The sequence below is a fragment of the Stigmatopora nigra genome, chromosome 3 (assembly GCF_051989575.1).
Source record: "Stigmatopora nigra isolate UIUO_SnigA chromosome 3, RoL_Snig_1.1, whole genome shotgun sequence".
In the NCBI taxonomy this organism is placed as follows: Eukaryota; Metazoa; Chordata; class Actinopteri; order Syngnathiformes; family Syngnathidae; genus Stigmatopora; species Stigmatopora nigra.
The window spans coordinates 18,109,178-18,128,022 of NC_135510.1; the positions used below are offsets into that span (position 1 = coordinate 18,109,178).

General features: G+C 36.6%; 1 protein-coding gene across 1 annotated transcript in view; it reads right to left on the reverse strand.

Annotated features, from left to right (window-relative positions):
* The window catches only part of adamts18 (ADAM metallopeptidase with thrombospondin type 1 motif, 18), a 58,758-nt gene extending 48,603 nt beyond the window's left edge, over positions 1-10,155 (reverse strand). Inside the window, exons 1-3 of the mRNA XM_077714184.1 lie at positions 9,860-10,155; positions 8,957-9,050; positions 6,990-7,309 (exon numbers count right to left, since the gene is read on the reverse strand). Coding sequence (XP_077570310.1) covers positions 6,990-7,309; positions 8,957-9,050; positions 9,860-9,964 — 519 coding nt within the window. The 5' untranslated portion in view covers positions 9,965-10,155. The remainder of the gene's footprint in view (positions 1-6,989; positions 7,310-8,956; positions 9,051-9,859) is intronic.
* Between the last annotated feature and the right edge of the window lie 8,690 nt (positions 10,156-18,845).

An 18,845-nucleotide genomic window follows, 5' to 3' on the forward strand; every position in this document is an offset into this window, starting at 1 on the left:
AATTGGCCCGAATATAAGACGATGTTTTTTTTGCATTTAAATAAGATTGAAAAGTTGTCAGTCGTCCTGATTTGGGGGTCTAGACATTATATACATTCATAATGATAGATGGCGCCAGATATGTTTAAAGTGAATGCAGTTATTGTAATTTTGTTGTTTGATCGCAGTAGATTGGTTCATTTATATTTTAAAGATCAAAAGGCATTAATTTACAGATGTGACTTTTTTTTTACATATTTAAATGTTCAGATATTGTTAAGTAAGTGAATAAGTAAATACGTTTTTGCATGATTTAAATGAGGCAAAAATATTCATGTTTTTTGTGTGCAACACAGGGTGTCTCAAAAAATGTACTCACTTTTAGAATAAAATGTACTCCCTTTTAGAATGACCAGTCATTTTAAAAGTGAGTATATTTTATTCTAAAAGTGAGTACATTTTTTTAGAATGACCAGTCATTCTAAAAGTGAGTACATTTTATTCTAAAAGTGAGTACATTTTTTTAGAATGACCACTCATTCTAAAAGTGAGTACCTTTTTTTAGAATGACCACTCATTCTAAAAGTGAGTACATTTTATTCTAAAAGTGAGCACATTTTTTGAGACACCCTGTATATTGTTATGATCATTTGTTTCAGATGTACTGACATTTTTTTGGTGTATAAAAAATTAAAGTTGGTATTAAAAAGTATTTTTTTCAACTGTGAGTCTTGACAAAGACGTCTTAAATGAGGGTCGTCTTATATTCGGGGCAATGTGGTATTCTTAAAGGTCGAAAAATAGCTAATAATAGAAAAAGCTCCCTAAAACTGTTTTTTGGGTCAAAATGGAAATAACTACAAAACAATATTTTCAACAGCTTCATCTTGAATCTGAATACATCAACTATTTGGAGCAGATTTCACATATAAGCCCATGTATGCTAAACTAACCCTATATAAACGAAACCACTTTTAAAGTTCCCTACCATGAAATTATGACGCAAATGACTAAGTGCTTACATGCCTTTAAAGACAAGGTAGAAGGACCGAGGGCAAAGGGGAGTTGAGTGGCCAAAAGCCTCAAACCGGTGATTACTGCACATCTGTGAGGAGTCATGTGACCCAGAAGAATTATGGGTCTTGTAAGAGGACTAAGCACAAGGTGGTAATATTATATTTAGAAGAGCAAAGAGACACGAAGATGTTGACTCAGAAATAAAGACTGGAAAATAATACATCATGTTTACGCCGATAATTATTTTTCCTTGGGTTAATTAGCAAAGGCGTGCATGTGTGACGTCTGTCATTTTTGTTTGATTGACTTTTGTGTTAAGAAGCTAATCGTCATTAACATGACTTTAGCATTAACGCTAAGGCGTTACTTCCAGTTCCATGTTTACAAATGGGAAAAGTCAAAGTGAATTAAGGCTTATTTCCATTTGTAAAGACCCCAATGTGTTCTGAAAAGGGCTAACGATGCTTCTTTGTGTGGGTTTGTTAGGATAAATCTGTTCAAATTGCTTGAAGACAATGTCTTATTGTAATACTCGAACAGGGTTGGAATAGAAACAATGATAAATGCAAGAAAAATAATCACAATTTAACAGGAGAGCCAATGAAGACCACAATATACTTGAAATACTGTTTTAAAGCAGTGCTAGCTCAGCATGCTAACAGTCAAAATAGCTATGTAATTCACAATAGTATCTTTTTTTCGACTAATTATTCATAAAATCTGTATATTATTATTATTGTTACAGCTAGTCTCGACTTTTGCTAGCCTACGAACCAAAAAATTAGCAAAAATGCTTCATATAAACATATATAATTAAACAAAGCAGGCGTTTCGGCATTGACCCGCAAACACACGGGTTTAAATAGACACCTAAGAGCTGATTACCAAAACACCCACAGATGGTTACAAGAGTAAGGGAAGCCCAGAGGGACACAAGAGGCAAAAAAACACTAATAAATACACACCTTGACCCAAAACTCTAACAAAACTTGACATGCCATTTTTCTAAAAGCCATCTTCAACTTTGTCTGGATCGCCAGATAACCAGATATCTTATACTTAACTCACCTTTACTTTAAATCTACCGTATTTTCACGACTATAAGGCGCACCGCATTATAAGGCGCACCCTCAATGAATGACATTTTTTCCATATATAAAGTGCACTGGATTATAAGACGCACCGTCTATTTTGGAGAAAATTTAAGACTTTTAAGTGCGCCTTATAGTGGTGAAAATACGGCAATTGCTATTGACTTCCAGGTATGAAGTACTCATTACTTCACAGTCACCTCTAGAGCCAGCCATTGTTGATGTTTTGGATTTGTTTGTATAAAATCTTGCAGTGGGGGAGGAGCTATTTGATGGAAGATTTTGTAAACTAAGATGGCATCTGCAGTATTGTAACAGTATTGTTTCAGTTCAGGCATTTGTGTTTTTTTAATATCCGACAGTGGTGGTTTTCTGTTTTTTTCTATATATAAGGCGCACTGGATTATAAGGCGCACTGTCTATTTTGGAGAAAATTTAAGACTTAAGTGCGCCTTATAGTCGTGAAAATACGGTATAGATTTTTTTGCATATACACCAACCCGGGACCTAAAAAAACTCTTTCCACCAGGCACTAAAGGGCAAAACAACTCTGTAAAAAATAAATAAATAAAGTATAATACTTTATTTTGACAACGTACCCCTATTATTGTGGGTCAGGTTTTGATTTATGGCTCCAGTTTGCATCCACTTGAGGTCCTTCGTAGAACCCATTTGTCTTGTGTGAGAAACATGTAAAAAGACACAAACACCCAGCATGGCTCAGCCATTCTAACAACCCAACCACGTACCCCCCTTTCTTCCCCTTAAGATGGCATCTAACAGTTGGCACTACATCACTGTCAGCTAGCGGACCACCATAGCGTGGCAACAGGCCAATTTGTTCATGGCAAAGTGGACAGGTACAAATAGGCCAAATACTGGTTTCAGATCAGTCTATCATATGTCACTTGAACCTGAGTTATTGTGGGTTCTTCTTCACATATCTCAACCTTCATATCAAGTCATTTAAAATAATCTGGAATATTTTTAAGAATTGTCCCGAGTACCGTATTTTCACGACTATAAGGCGAACCGCATTATAAGGCGCACACTCAATGAATGACATTTTTTCCATATATAAGGTGCACTGTATTATAAGGCGCACTGTATTATAAGGTGCACTGTATTATAAGGCGCACTGTATTATAAGGCACACTGTATTATAAGGTGCACTGTATTATAAAGCGCACTGTATTATAAGGCGCACTGTATTATAAGGCGCACTGTATTATAATGTGCACTGTGTTATAAGGCGCGTCTATTTTGGAGAAAATGTAAGACTTTTAAGTATGCCTTATAGTGGTGAAAATACGGTAATTGCCATTGACTTGCGGGTATGAAGCACTCACTACTTTACAGTCACCTCTAGAGCCAGCCATTGTTGATGTTTTGGAATTTTTGGTATAAAATATTGCAGTGGGGGAGGAGCTATATGATGGAAGATGTTGTAAACTAATATGGCATCTGCATATTTAACAGTATTGTTTCAGTTCAGGCGTTTGTGTTTTTTTAATGTCCGACAGTGGTGGTTTTTCGTTTTTTGGTTTTCTGTTTTTTTCCATATATAAGGCGCACTGTATTATAAGGTGCACTGTATTATAAGGCGCACTGTATTATAAGGCGCACTGTATTATAAGGCGCACTGTCTATTTTGGAGAAAATGTAACACTTTTAAGTGCGCCTTATAGTCGTGAAAATACGGTAGTTTTTTAATAGATTAGGAAGTTCAACAACTGAGGTTTTCCTGCTCTAAACCTTTCATCAAAAAGGTGCAGTTTAGCCCAAAAACAACCCAACAAAATGGCCTGAGTCTGTGATCTGGCAAAAGCGACCTGAAGAAGTGTTAACGATGCAAACAGGGGGTGGAAGAAAGCACAATAGGAAAGGCTAAGAGGTTGGATTCACACCGTCATGCCACATCACGCACTCCACTTCAGTTTGGTGTTCCGACTTGTCTCGTAAACCCCCCAAAAAACTCTCCTCTAACATGCAAATTGTGTTGATTCAACAAGTTTGAGAGCTCCGCTGGCAAGTTCACTTCATTCAAGCACCGAAACTTTGAAGTATGGGTAGGCAACCTATGGCTCGCCACTAACCTGTGACCTCAAATATGGAGACAGAGCAGAGTTGCTTTAGACTACATGTGTCAAAGTGGCGGCCCGGGGGCCAAATGTGGCCCGCTGCATCATTTTGTGTGGCCGGGGAAAGTAAATGATGAGTGCCGACTTTCTGTTTTAGGATCAAATTAAAATGAAGAGTATAGATGTATATTCAATTTCTTAATTTCCCCCTTTTAAATCAATAGTTGACATTTTATAATTAATAATTTCTGTGTTTTTAGTTCAAAAATCATTTTCTAAAATCTAAAAAAATATTTAAAATAGCTAAAATAAACATTTTAGATCTATAAATAACGGAATATTCAGGGATTTTAATCCAGTTATTTTAATCCATTTATTTAAAAAAATCTAAATATTATATCTAAAATTAGACTTCTTTAAAAATGCAGTAACCTGCGTCTAAATCTACAGAAGGTCCCCACCTTGTGGACTTTCTGTATGTGGCTCCAGTTTTTTAACTAGCTCTACAACGTCTTCCGTGTCTTTTGTCTGTCTTGCTACTGCAACCAAGAAATTAAATAAAGTTCTAACCTAACCTTCTAAAATCCATTCTCATTGATAACCAACTACATAAAAGTGTCATCAAAAGTTTTTTTCCCTTTAAAAGTGGCAAAATTTCCCAAAAATATATATACAGTGCTCCCTCGCTACTTCGCGGTTCAGCTACCGCGGACTCAGAGCTTCGCTGATTTTTTTGGGAAAAAAAAATACAAATATTACATTGAAACAACATATTTTACAGTTTTATTTTTGTTATAACATGAATTTCACTCTCTCTACCCGTATTCTATATGGTGTAATGTATACAGGGGGGTAAAAAATAATAATAATAATAAAAAAAAATAATTTAAAAAATTTAAAAAAATGGAATTAAATTCAAATTAAGCACTTTTGAAGGGGAATCCCTACTTTGCGGAAATTCACTTATCGCTGGTGGTCCCGGTCCCCATTAACTGCGATAACCGAGGGAACACTGTACATTAGAATGTTTTCCTTTTAAAAGTGGCAAAATTCCCCCAAAAAACTAAATATTTTGACTTTTCGAAGTATTATAACTCTCAAAAAACAACATTAAAAGAAAAATCTGAATTTTTTAAGACTCTTTAACGTTCCCCAGCCCAGCTTTAAAGCAACACCCAAAATAATCACAAAGTCCGCACAATCACCAAAGATCCACGGGATCAAATCCCTGCTCTTAATTCGTTCTCATTTGCTACACTTCCATCTGTTACTTCCCGAATTGGTTCAAGTCCAGCATCCCCATCTGACTCTCGAAAAGACAATAACATGAAGAACTAGGAGCTCTTATACTATCCTTTCTCCTCTTGGCTTGCATGAACCCTATTTTGGACCCCCTCTCCAGCACCCCCCTTCCCTCCAAAGCCCTTTGACATGAACAGTCCGTGGTTGAAAAGAGACGCTACGGCTTCCCCGGGAGCTACCAAGGCCGGACAATGGCTCGGCATTAGCCCGGCACAACACTTTCCCCTCACTCCCTTTCGTTGGTTGGCCATTGATGATGTCACCCTCTTTTCTTCCCTCTCATGTGGCTTTCTTCCACGGCCGCGTTGTTTCTGATCCCACCTTAATCCCCCCTCTGTGCCGGCCTCGAATGTAGTCACTCCCTATTTTGTAGCCTAATCCAAGGATTCTTGTTAGAAGAGCTGTATAAAAGCATGAATGAGCTTCACAAAGTCTATCATGAACGATAATATCAAGGTTCATCTTTGGTTGATGATAGAAATCTCCTTGAAAGTGCTTAGTTGCTGACAGGGGTTCAATAGATGGCCATTTTGTTGTTCCTTAAAATGATTAGATGAGCTAACTTTATTTATCATGTATTCGGGAAATTTTGTGGACATAGTAGCAAGAGGGTGAGAATACAGACACAGAAAAAGACATTTTAGACATGAATAAATAGGTAGTAAATAAGTTAATTAATAAATATCTAAATAAAAAATGTATGCAAATAAATTCATACATTGATTGATAAATTAATATTTAAAAATATTTAAATGAATGAAAAATAATAATAAATTAATATTTCAATAAATTAAATACAATAATAATTAATAAATTAATAAATTAAATTAATAAATCAATATTGAAATACATGTTAAAATTGATAAATTAATATTTAAATGCATTTTAAAATTAATAAATTAATATTTAAATACATTTTAAAATTAATAAAATAATATTTAAATACATTTTACAATTAATAAATTAATATGTAAATAAATTAAAACATTAATAAATTAAAGTATGTTTTTTAAATTAATATTGAAATAAATTTAAAAAATATATAAATTAATATTTAAAGACATTTTAAAATTAATAAATTAATATTTAAATATATTAATAAATCATATTTAAAAACATTAATAAATTAATAACAAAATCTTAAAATAAATATCAAAAATAAATAAATAAATGTATAAATCAATAAGTAAATGTGCCTTCAATATGTGCTTGGCTTTTATGATGTGTTTACAGGGACTTGTTTGCAAATGATAGACATAATTTGAATCATTGTTATGGAAAATATGCTTACTTCTATAAACAATGTGCTTTAAGCATTTAATTTACGATTGTTATTCAAACCCAAAATTACCAGCACGGGATCTAATGCACTAATCGTAAATTCTTTAGACACACCACTGTTTTATGTAGATACTCAATGCCTGCTATGCTGTGCATGCCAGACCACTAGTAGGCAGTGTAACTTCGAACAGCCACAACAAATTGCACAACCCAAACAGAAGAATATAAACTGACTTACCAGCCCCGAACAAGTTGAAATCGCCGCCGAAGAGGACGACAAGTCCCGGATAAATCCCTGATACAAGCAGTCATGGAAACTGTCACCCGTGGATACCGTGGCAACTCCGTTCGAATCCAGAGTCTGCACCGAGAACCCTGGACCGACGACCGTGGAGGGCTGCAGGTCTAAATGCACGTCCCGGCCAAAGACAGAGAGGCGGTAGTGCAAAGACGAGGACCGGGACAGGGATCTCCTGCTGCGACGACCGGATCGGCTCACGTCGTGGCTCAGGTATCGACCCTGAGCGTCTACCTCCACGGGGGTGGCAAAGGCGTAGTCTAGAGGAAACACAGTACAAAAAAGGTTTGGACTGTACATGTTTCAATCACCAAATTTTAAGGTACCGTATTTTCACGACTATAAGGCGCACTTAAAAGTCTTCAATTTTCTCCAAAATAGACAGTGCGCCTTATATATGGAAAAAACAGAAAACCGAAAACGAAAAACCACCACTGTCGGATATTAAAAAAACACAAACGCCTGAAGTGAAACAATACTGTTAAATATGCAGATGCCATCTTAGTTTACAAAATATTTCATCATGTAGCTCCTCCCCCACTGCAAGATTTTGTACAAAAAAATCCAAAATGGCTGGCTCTAGAGGTGACTGTGTAGTGAGTGAGTGCTTCATACCTGGAAGTCAAGAGCAATTACCGTATTTTCACGACTATAAGGCGCACTTAAAAGTCTTCCATTTTCTCCATAATAGACAGTGCGCCTTATAATCCAGTGCGCCTTATATATGGAAAAATGTCATTCGTTGAGGGTGCGCCTTATAATGCGGTGCGCCTTATAGTCGTGAAAATATGGTATATCGTATTTTCTCGCATATAAGTCGCATCCATGTATAAGCCGTACCGTCAAAATTGCCTTAAAATCGTTGAATTTTACAATTTCTCGCATATAAGCCACCTCTGGTTCATAATTTTCACCTCCATATTCATGGTTTTAATAGGGAGTACAAACAAATGTGTTACTTTGAAGGGACAAATGGTACAAAGCACTTTTCCTACAGGGTTTTACAGACAGGCTATTTGTTTGTTGTTGCTTAGAAAGTTCCTACTTGCCACACCTAAAGAATCAGGTTACTGCACTTTGACGGAAAAGGGATATAGTTGCTCTTATTGGACAATAACATAACTGTGTTATGTCATTTTGTGTTGATGGTCCAAAAGCAGAATATTTATATAAAATAATACAAGCAAAGTGGCAAGTCTTGAGTTTATTAGATTTGTCATTAAGTGTAATTGGTCCTGGTTTTGAGGGAAGCCAATCAGTATTAGGTCAGATTGATTCCTTAAAAGTACAAAAATAAGCAAAAATATTTTTATCGATATAAATAATGAATCTAATTTCTAATTTTAGAGCCGAATTGACCTAGTTTTGAAAAATAGGTCAAAATTTAATGTTAACACGGTGCGTAAGTGGTTAGTGTGTTTGGGCTCGCAGTTCTGGGGTCGGGGTTCGATCCCAGTTTGAATGTTCTCCCTGGGCTAGTGTGGGTTTTCTCTGGGTTACTCTGGTTTCCCCCAAATACCCAAAATATGTATGCTAAGCTAATTATATGCTAAATCCTCCCTAGCTATGAGAAATTGGTTGTTAGTCGCACGTGATTGGCTCGCCACTGATTCCTGGGTGGGAGGAACTCAGCTGGGATAGACTCCAGCACCCCCTGCAACCTTTAGAATGACATAAAATGAATAAATGACTATAAAATAAATAAATAAATAAGTAATAAATGACTAATAAACTTTAGTGACGACATAATTTTTTGCGTTGATTTGAAATCCATTTTTCCAATCATGTGTTTTTGATCATCATTTAGGTCATTTTCTTGGATATTTATTTATATTTGGCGTGTTGGGTTTCTCAGCGTAAAAGTGAAATCAGTCAAGCAAGCTGGACAACAACAAATGCAGCCTCACCGTGATTGAAACCGTGACCGTTGGAGGGGGAAGAAGAGAAGTGGTTTGTTGACACGCTGTGCAGGGAAGCGTGAGTGCAGCAAATGTGCAGAGTCTGCAAAAAAGAACACAAAAAATATATATATAAAAAAAATACTAGTAGACAGGTAGAGCAACAGGTGATGCAAAAAATGAATTGAATGCTTTTATTGTTATTATAATAGATTTAAAGATTCACTATGTAGTGCATAAATAACATAAATGGTGACTTCATGCTTCATGTTAAAATCCAAATAATGATTATTATTAATAATTATACAGAGAATATTTAAAAATGTCGCCCTTTAAGAGGAAAAAAATCAATTAAATCAATAATTTTTCATTCATTTTTTTATATTTGCTATCTAATTAAATGAATGTTTTTATAGATTTAAAAATGACAAAATAAATCCCCCAAAAACGTTTTATTTAATTTTTAAAAAGTAAAAAAATATAGATTTTATTTGTTAAACATATTTACTCTCTTCTTTTTATTTAAATGAAAAAAAATCATTAAAAAATGCAATATTTTAACTTTTTTCCATCAAAAAATTTCCATTCCTTCATTTTCTGCACCACTTTACCCTCACAAGGGTCGCCAGGGGTGCTGGAGCCTATCCCATGTGAATGTTTTGTCCCACTGCGATGATATTAACTTCTAAAATGTTAATTTTATGCTAAAATAATGTCCATACATTAAATACCTAAACATGAACACCAACATTTGCTATTTACAAGCTCAAATACAACATGTATACAAATTTAAATATCTTTAAAGTATATTTTAACCATAAATCGATTATTTGCGGTAGTCGTCCCTCTCAAACAAAACTTTAAATGAGTTGTAGACCCCCCAAAACCCCCAAAATGTGACATTTTAAATACCTTAATGAGGTTCCAGGTCAACAAGGTGGAGATCAACCTCGCCGGGGTGCAGCCCCCCACCCGCGGCATCGGTAGACCCCAAATGAGAAGAAGTAGACAATCCATGCTTGGTGGTCGTTCCGGTGTCGGTTTTGGGGGGGTCGTCTCACACCACCTGGCGGCTCCTAAAATTGCGCCTGGGGTGCAAAAGCATGCCAAATATTGCCATCGTCGCGCAGTGTGTGCACGCGCATCGCGGACCCCCCTCAGGTGAGGTCCACTCGAGTTCGAGTGCGAGGCAGGTAGTGCGACTGCAACTAAATGAGGGAGCGAGTTGCGCTCAAGGGGGAGCCGCGAGTGCGGATTTGGACCAATCAGATTGCAGCATCAAGAGAGTGAGGCAGAGGAGATCGTGCGTGCGTGTGTGCGTGTGTGTGTGTGCGTGTGTGTGTGTGCGTGTGTGCGTGTGTTTGTGGCGATCGTGTCTGTTGCTCAGGCGCTAAGGAGGTGCTAGAGGAGTTGTGGGGGAAAGTGCTTTTTCATGGGGGGTTACTGTATGCAATATAAGGCTCGTGGACCAGAAGTGGTCTGATAAAGGGTGGAAATCTGGCCAGCAGGGGGGGTCTGATGAGGATTTTGTAGTTTCTTCATGATGTTATCTACTGTAATCTAATGTCAGTCATCTAAAGTGATCTAATGTCATCTAATCTAATGTCATCTAATCTAATGTCATCTAATCTAATATCATCTAATCTAATGTTTTATAACCTAATCTAATGTCATCTAATCTAATATAATCTAATGTCATCTAATCTAATATAATCTAATGTCATCTAATCTAATTTTATCTAATCTAATGTCATCTAATCTATTGTCGTCTAATCAAATGTCATATAATCTAATAAAATGTTATCTAATATAATATAATGTAATCTAATATAATATAATCTGATCTAATCTAATATAATCCAATGTAATCTAATCCAATGTAAACTAACCTAATCTAACACATTCTAACATAATCTAACACATTCTAACATAATCTAACATAATTTAACATAATCTAACATAATATAACAATCTGACATAATCTAACATAATCTAACGTAACCTAATGTAATCTAACATTATCTAATCCAATCTAACGCTATCTAATCCAATCTGACGTTATCTAATCTAGTCTATTTCTAATCTAATTGTATGCAGTTCAGAAAATGAATGAATCAAAGTGCTGTAAAAAATGCAGATTAAAAATAAAAACAGCTTTTTTTTGTTGATATTTCTCAAGCAAACCCAAGCCATACTTTATGCATTCTACTCTTTTGGGGGGAAAAAACGCAAGTATGTGCAGGTGATGTTTGCCGTATTTCCCCCGTCATCCTTCTTATCTTTCAACGAGGCGCTCAACTTGTACTCCTGTTTGCGACTTTTGGCCTGGCTAGCTTTTCAATCCCAAATGGTGAAACTCAATAGCAAAGCTCACAGATGCTCCATCTGGAGACGGCCGGCATCTGTTCTATCCGTTACGTCCAGTCCCACTTCGCCTTGGAAAACCCTGAGGAGACCATTGGGAGGATTTTTTCGTCTTCTCAGCCACTATCCCTTTTTTATGAGGAGTACACCAAAGAAATACTTCCTACAAATACGTACACTTGAAAACCGAGCTGTTTTATCCATTGACAAAATTCCTCTAAAGTCCAAAAAACTTTTTTATTGAAATTATTATCCTGAATTTTATACGTTTTTGGTTCATTTCAAATTGCGTAAGCCGTATAACAACTTTTGTACGAGATTGTTTTACGTACGTTTTTTTTGTATTTTTTTTTTAATCAAAATTATTTTTTCACTAATGACATAGCTGTCAATTTTAAAAAATTCCTGAATTTTACAGTTTTTGGTTCATTTCTAATTGCGTATGCCGTATAACAACTTTTGTCTGGGATGTTTTTACGTACGTTTTTTTTTGCAAAAACGTTTTTATAAAAATTATTTTTGTACTAATGAGATAGCTGTCAATTTATAAGTTTTCCCGAATTTTATATACATTTTTGGTTCATTTCATATTGCGTAAGACGTATAACAACTTTTGTACGGGATTTTTTTACGTACGTTTTTTTTGTATTTTTTTTAATCAAAATTATTTTTTTACTAATGACATAGCTGTCAATTTAAAAGTTTTCCTGTATTTTATACATTTTTGGTTCATTTTAAATTGCGTACGCTGTATAACAACTTTTGTCGGGGATGTTTTTACGTACGTTTTTTGCAAAAACGTTTTTATAAAAATTATTTTTGTACTAATGAGATAGCTGTCAATTTATACGTTTTCCCGAATTTTATATACATTTTTGGTTCATTTCATATTGCGTAAGACGTATAACAACTTTTGTACGGGATTTTTTTCCGTACGTTTTTGTGTAAAAAGTTTTTTTATTAAAATTATTTTTTACTAATGACATAACTGTCAATTATAAGTTTTCCTGTATTTTATACGTTTTTGGTTCATTTCAAATTGCATATGCCATATAATAACTTTTGTACCGGGATTTTTTTACTACGTTTTTTTTGTAAAAAGTTTTTTATTAAAAGTATTTATACTAATGACATAGCTGTCAATGTATAAGTTTTCCCGTACTTTATACGTTTTTTGGTTCATTTCAGATTGCGTACAGGATATTTTTACATACGTTTTTTTGTAAAACCGATCTCGTGGAAGCCATTTTGGCTCTAATCCGGACACGAAAAAGTCATTGTTGACTGCTAATATTGAAGTATTTTCACTTTTCATTATATGAATATAGCGTGTCAGCAAGCAATGTACCCAGACAGTCAAGCTCATGTAAAACTCATGTAAATCGCTTTAAAAAATACCTTAAACAAAAAGTATTCGTTATTTGTGGATTTTACTTATTTAAGTTGTTGACAATTCATGTATTGATTTACAATTATTTGTTGTGGACTACTTCTGTTGTATTATGTTGAGTATTTGTTTATTTTTAATATTTTTATTGATCATGTTTGTTTGTTTATCATTGTTATTTGTAAACTGTCCTACTCAGCTGTTGTTGACTTATTTAATTAAGACTTAGTTATTGATTTTATATTTATTATTATTTGTTATGCTTATGTTGTATGACTACTTATTTATTTATTTTTAAATTTTGTATTATTCTTTATTGATCATGTTTATTAGTTTATTGTTGTTGTTATTTGTGCACTGCACTACTTATTGTTGTTGACTACTTATGTAATCTTTACTTTAATTTATGGGCAATATAATTAAAATATTTATAGATTTATGTATTTTCTTGGTTGTTATTATTTGTACACTTTGTGGTAAAGCTTTAAATCCCATTATACTTGGAAAATGACAATAAATGCAGTTCAAAGTTGCCAAATCCAAAACAAAAACAGCTGAAAATAGCATCACTGACATTTAAATACTGTAAAAAGTACAATTCTGTCAGTGTATACAAAGACAGAAAAAAAAATAACACAGACTTCTGCCATGTAGCAATTTTTTTCTGTAAACCAGATCCCGAGATTATGTTCCAGATATGTACATTCCACATAACTGTACGAGATTGTACCTATAGCGAAAGGACGCTGGAGTACATCAACGCCAAGCGTGACTTGTCGACAGCTTGACTTCACCTGATCTACTTTTTTTGTAGGGGGCTGGGTTAGGGGGGTCTTTAGATTTCCTAATACCGAATAACAGGGTTGCATTTGTTTTGCGTCAATTTGACGGCTGTGCTGCAAAGGATGGCGGGTGTCGGGTATCCGCCGATAAGACCATACTCGCCATTTCGTGAGTCAGCGCTTTTTGCAACGGCCTACAGGACATCTGGAGACTACTTTACTGCTCCTGGTTTATCTCCACAGACCGAGTTAGTGGTCCGGGCCAAATGCTGACAGTAGACGCCTTCGGGTTGCGACAAAGTAGCAAACAACTACTTGGGAGGATGATAAAACTTTTGTTTTATGAAGCGATTGTACTCACGAGGTTCGCGGGGGATGCTGGAGCCTATTCTAGCTAACTGGGCAGCCAATCGCAAGGCACAAAGAGAGACAAAGGACAACCAAGCATAGCTAATTATACTTATCTATGTTGACTACTTTGGTCGGCAGTCTTTTGGTCGACGGTCTTTTGGTGGCCGGTCTTTTGGTGGCCGGTCTTTTGGTGGCCGGTCTTTTGGTGGCCGGTCTTTTGGTGGCCGGTCTTTTGGTGGCCGGTCTTTTGGTGGCCGGTCTTTTGGTGGCCGGTCTTTTGGTGGCCGGTCTTTTGGTGGCCGGTCTTTTGGTGGCCGGTCTTTTGGTGGCCGGTCTTTTGTTGGCCGGTCTTTTGGTGGCCGGTCTTTTGGTCGCCGGTCTTTTGGTCGCCGGTCTTTTGGTCGCCGGTCTTTTGGTCGCCGGTCTTTTGGTCGCCGGTCTTTTGATCGCCGGTCTTTTGGTCGCCGGTCTTTTGGTCGCCGGTCTTTTGGTCGCCGGTCTTTTGGTCGCCGGTCTTTTGGTCGCCGGTCTTTTGGTCGCCGGTCTTTTGGTCGCCGGTCTTTTGGTCGCCGGTCTTTTGGTCGCCGGTCTTTTGGTCGCCGGTCTTTTGGTCGCCGGTCTTTTGGTCGCCGGTCTTTTGGTCGCCGGTCTTTTGGTCGCCGGTCTTTTGGTCGCCGGTCTTTTGGTCGCCGGTCTTTTGGTCGCCGGTCTTTTGGTCGCCGGTCTTTTGGTCGCCGGTCTTTTGGTCGCCGGTCTTTTGGTCGCCGGTCGTTTGGTCGCCGGTCGTTTGGTCGCCGGTCGTTTGCTCGGCGGTCGTTTGGTCGGCGGTCGTTTGGTCGGCGGACTTTTGGTCGTCGGTCAAATGTACTTCGATATTAAACTCTCTTAGATATTAAACTTTCTTAGATATTAAACTCTTAGATATTAAACTCTCTTAGATATTAAACTCTCTTAGATATTAAACTCTCAGATATTAAACTCTCTTAGATATTAAACTCTCAGATATTAAACTGTCTCTCTTGGATATTAAACTCTCAGATATTAAACTGTCTCTCTTGGATATTAAACTCTCAGATATTAAACTGTCTCTCTTGGATATTAAACTGTCTCTCTTAGATATTAAACAGTACTTAGATATTAAACAGTACTTAGATATTAAACAGTACTTATATATGAAACAGTACTTAGATATTAAACATTACTTATATATTAAACAGTACTTAGATATTAAACAGTACTTTGATATTAAACAGTACTTTGATATTTAACTCTCTCTCATGAATATAATTTCGAGAGCTGGTTTCAACAGTAAACTCTCTGCCACCATTTGACCGGCGACCAAAAGACCGGCCACCAATCGTCTCAGCACCCCCTTGACCTGAATCTTGAGTCCTGATTTACTGTTATCCATCCATTTTGAAACATATGTTGACCAATGGTAACCAATAAATTGACCCAACTCCAACCATCACACATTTTCATCTTTACAAGTGACTTGACCCACCATCTTTTGACCAATTTGGTCCTTTGGGGATCAAACGCAGTATAGTTGACCCATTCTGCTCTGTAGGCTGGCCTAGTTGGACCTAGTTGGTGGCTCAGTGGGTCAAAAATGGCGTGCCCCATTACTCGCCCCTCACTCCACCGCCTCAAACAGGGTCCGAGCCTCACTAACTGACTTCAGAGGTGACGTGGATAATGAAGTCCAAGCCAGGAGTTGCGTTATGGTCTTGTGTTGCCCACCACGCCACAAACAACAAGCGAGTACTCACCGCCTGCCAAAGTATCCCCGAATCAACCCACCGCGGTTTCCCGTGGCTTTGATACAAGCCAAATCCATTTCGGCCGACCTACAACGTGTTTTTTTGGCTTTGTTCCAGTAGAGGGGGGGTTTCCCCATTTTTTGTACCCACTTTTCTAGGGGGGGACGTGACAAGGCGCAGGTTTGGTTGAAGGCAGCGCTTAATTGACGCTTGTTCTGCCTCTTTTGTCCTACGGCGCGGTCTAATTGAGATGATTGGCTCGACCCAAAAGCGAGATTTCAATGACGGATTTAGTCTTGGGCAACACGGTGGTCCAGTGGTTGCCAGGTCTGATTTGCAGTTCTGCGGATTAGGGATAGAATCTATAGTTTTTTTTCTGTGGGTTGTGGGTCTTTGTTGTCTTTTTGGGAGTTTCTTTAAGTCATTTATGAGGACCGAGTCTAATTGGGGATAGTTAAAACTTTAAAGGTACAGTGGTACCTCGATATACGAGTGATTTGAGATAAGAGTAAAATTTTGAGCAGATTTATCTTGGGATAGGGGAAAAATTTTGAGCAGGTATATATCTTGAGATACGGGTAAAATTTTGATGCATATATTTGTCTTGAGATACGAGTAAAATGTTGATGCAGATATTTATCTTGAGATACGAGTAATTTTTTTTAGCAGATGTTTACCTCTAGATACAGGTAACATTTTGAGCAGATATTTATCTTGAGATACGAGTAAAATTTTGAGCAGATATTTATCTTGAGATAAGAGTGAAATGTTGATGCAGATATGTATCTTGAGATACGAGTAAAATTTTGAGGAAATATTTATCTTGAGATACGAGTAAAATTTTGAGGAAATATTTATCTTGAGATACGAGTAAAATTTTGATGCAGATATTTATCTTGAGAAAGGAGTAAAATTTTGATGCAGATATTTATCTTGAGATAGGAGTAAAATTTTGATGCAGATATTTATCTTGAGATAGGAGTAAAATTTTGATGCAGATATTTATCTTGAGATAGGAGTAAAATTTTTGAGCAGATAATTTATCTTGAGATACGAGTAAAATTTTGAGCAGATATTTATCTTGAGATAAGAGTAGAATTTTAAGCAGATATTGTTCTTGAGATACGAGTAAAATTTTGATGCAGATATTGTTCTTTAGATACGAGTAAAATTTTGATGGCAGATATTTTTCTTCAGATACGAGTAAAATTTTGAGCAGATATTTGGGTTTTTTTTCAGAGGGTTAGAACAAATTAATTAGTTTTTACTTAATTCATATGAGAAAACATTCATTTGACTTACAAGTAAATCTATATACGGGCTCAGTCCCAGAACGAATTAAGCTCATATCTCAAGGTACCACTTCATACAAAAAAACCCCCACAATAATCCTCTAAAAACGCCATATCCCGATCTCCAAATCACGATCCAATCACAACTGCCGGATATGTGGAAATACCACAACCCTACTCTGTACATCAACCGCCAATCAAAACCAACAGTGTTCTTCCAGCGACAATAAAGAACAGTAAAAAAAACCCTCTCTGAATATTTTGTAGAAAACTCAGCAAGAATACCGGCATTTTTCGAAGAATCCTCGCCCCGCGGGGTCAGGCCTCCCTCGCCGAATCCCCGTGGCGATGGTCGGCGGTCGCACGCTCTCTCTCTCCATGTTTTTTTCTTTCCTTTAAACCAAAAGACAGACTTTTAAGGGCAAATTACAGGATGAGGGATAAACATGTCGTGTAAAAATACACGCGGCGGCCGGCAGGTTCATCAGGCCGCGACGGGGGCCGCCGGCCTGTTTTTAGAAGCTATCTTCTCGTGGATAATCTCATCCTCTTCATTTGTGGCTCATCTGGAAGGGAAGGGCCATACTTTGATGCCTGGAAATGGATTGAAATAGAAATACATGTCGTGAAGCGCAGCAAGATGAAAGAATGAGGAGAAGGATTTTTATTTTTTTGGGTTAAACGAGGCAGAAATGCCAAAATGCTTTGGACGGGAAATGCCAAAATTTGCATTAAAACAATGGAAAGTTGGTTTATGTTTTCTTTTTTTAAAAGATCTACTTGTGGGATGTTTTTTTTTCTTTTAAATTGTTGGTTAGTCAGCAGAATTATGCCTAAAAATGTAAACGCTAAGCCATTTTACTCTTTGGTTTCGATCTATTTTTATTTAATTTAGGTTGCCATTTATTTAATTTTCAGTCCTCCCAGTTCAACCCATTTAATGCACGAATTATGATGTTTAAAAAATATATTTTTATGTAATTCCTATAGGATAGTGGGTCTCAAACATGAAGCCTGAGGGCCATTTGTGGCCCCAAGATGATATTTTGAAGTCCCCATTTTAGATCCAATTGAAGTATTAGTGTATAAAGAATTCTAAATTAGATAAAACCATTAATTTAAAGCTCCATTTAAAAAAAAAAGTAAATATATTGCCTAAAAAAGAATAAAAGTTGAAAAAATATTGTTTTCTTCCTAAAAATGTGTTCTCTGCAAAATATTTCCTAAAAAATAAAAAGTTAATTTATTTATTTTCCTAAAAAAAGTGGTCCCAGCAAAATTTTGACTAAAAAATAAGTTTCTTTCTAAAAAAAGTGGAAGTGGTCCCGGCAAAATATTGACCAAAAAGTATAAAATAAAAAAATGTTTCATTTAATTTTTTTCCCTAAAATAAAGGTGTCCCTGAAAAATATTATCCCGGTCCAAAAAACACCCCCGGGCTTTATGTTTAAGACCACTACCCAATAATAATTTTCCGCAAATCGTTCATCTTCATTTGAATTTCAGCACGAAACAGAGGGTCAACACACAATATACTTTGTTGCCCAAAATGAGGTGGGGGTGCCGGATCTGGACCCCCCCAAGGTTCAAATGAGTTCCCGCTCCGTTCCGGTTGACGTATAAAATTCTAACAAAAAAAAAGTCCATTCTTGTTATCATTCCAGGTGTCACTTTGACATCCAACAACTATTATGCTTCTTACCCCCAAAGGATCCGATTGCCTGGCGACTCAAAAGCAAACAGCCTCACTTTTGCCGACAGACAAAAGACAAACTCATCGATTTGTTCCCTCGTGGACGAAGCTTTGTGACTAATGTTGATTTTTCTTGACTTTGCTTTCTCCTCTACACACACAAAAACACACACATGGACACCCACACAAAAGCAAACGCAAAGATGGAGGGAGGTCAGTAGACAGACAAAATGTTGATATTGAAGTGGTGTATGTGATCCGATGTG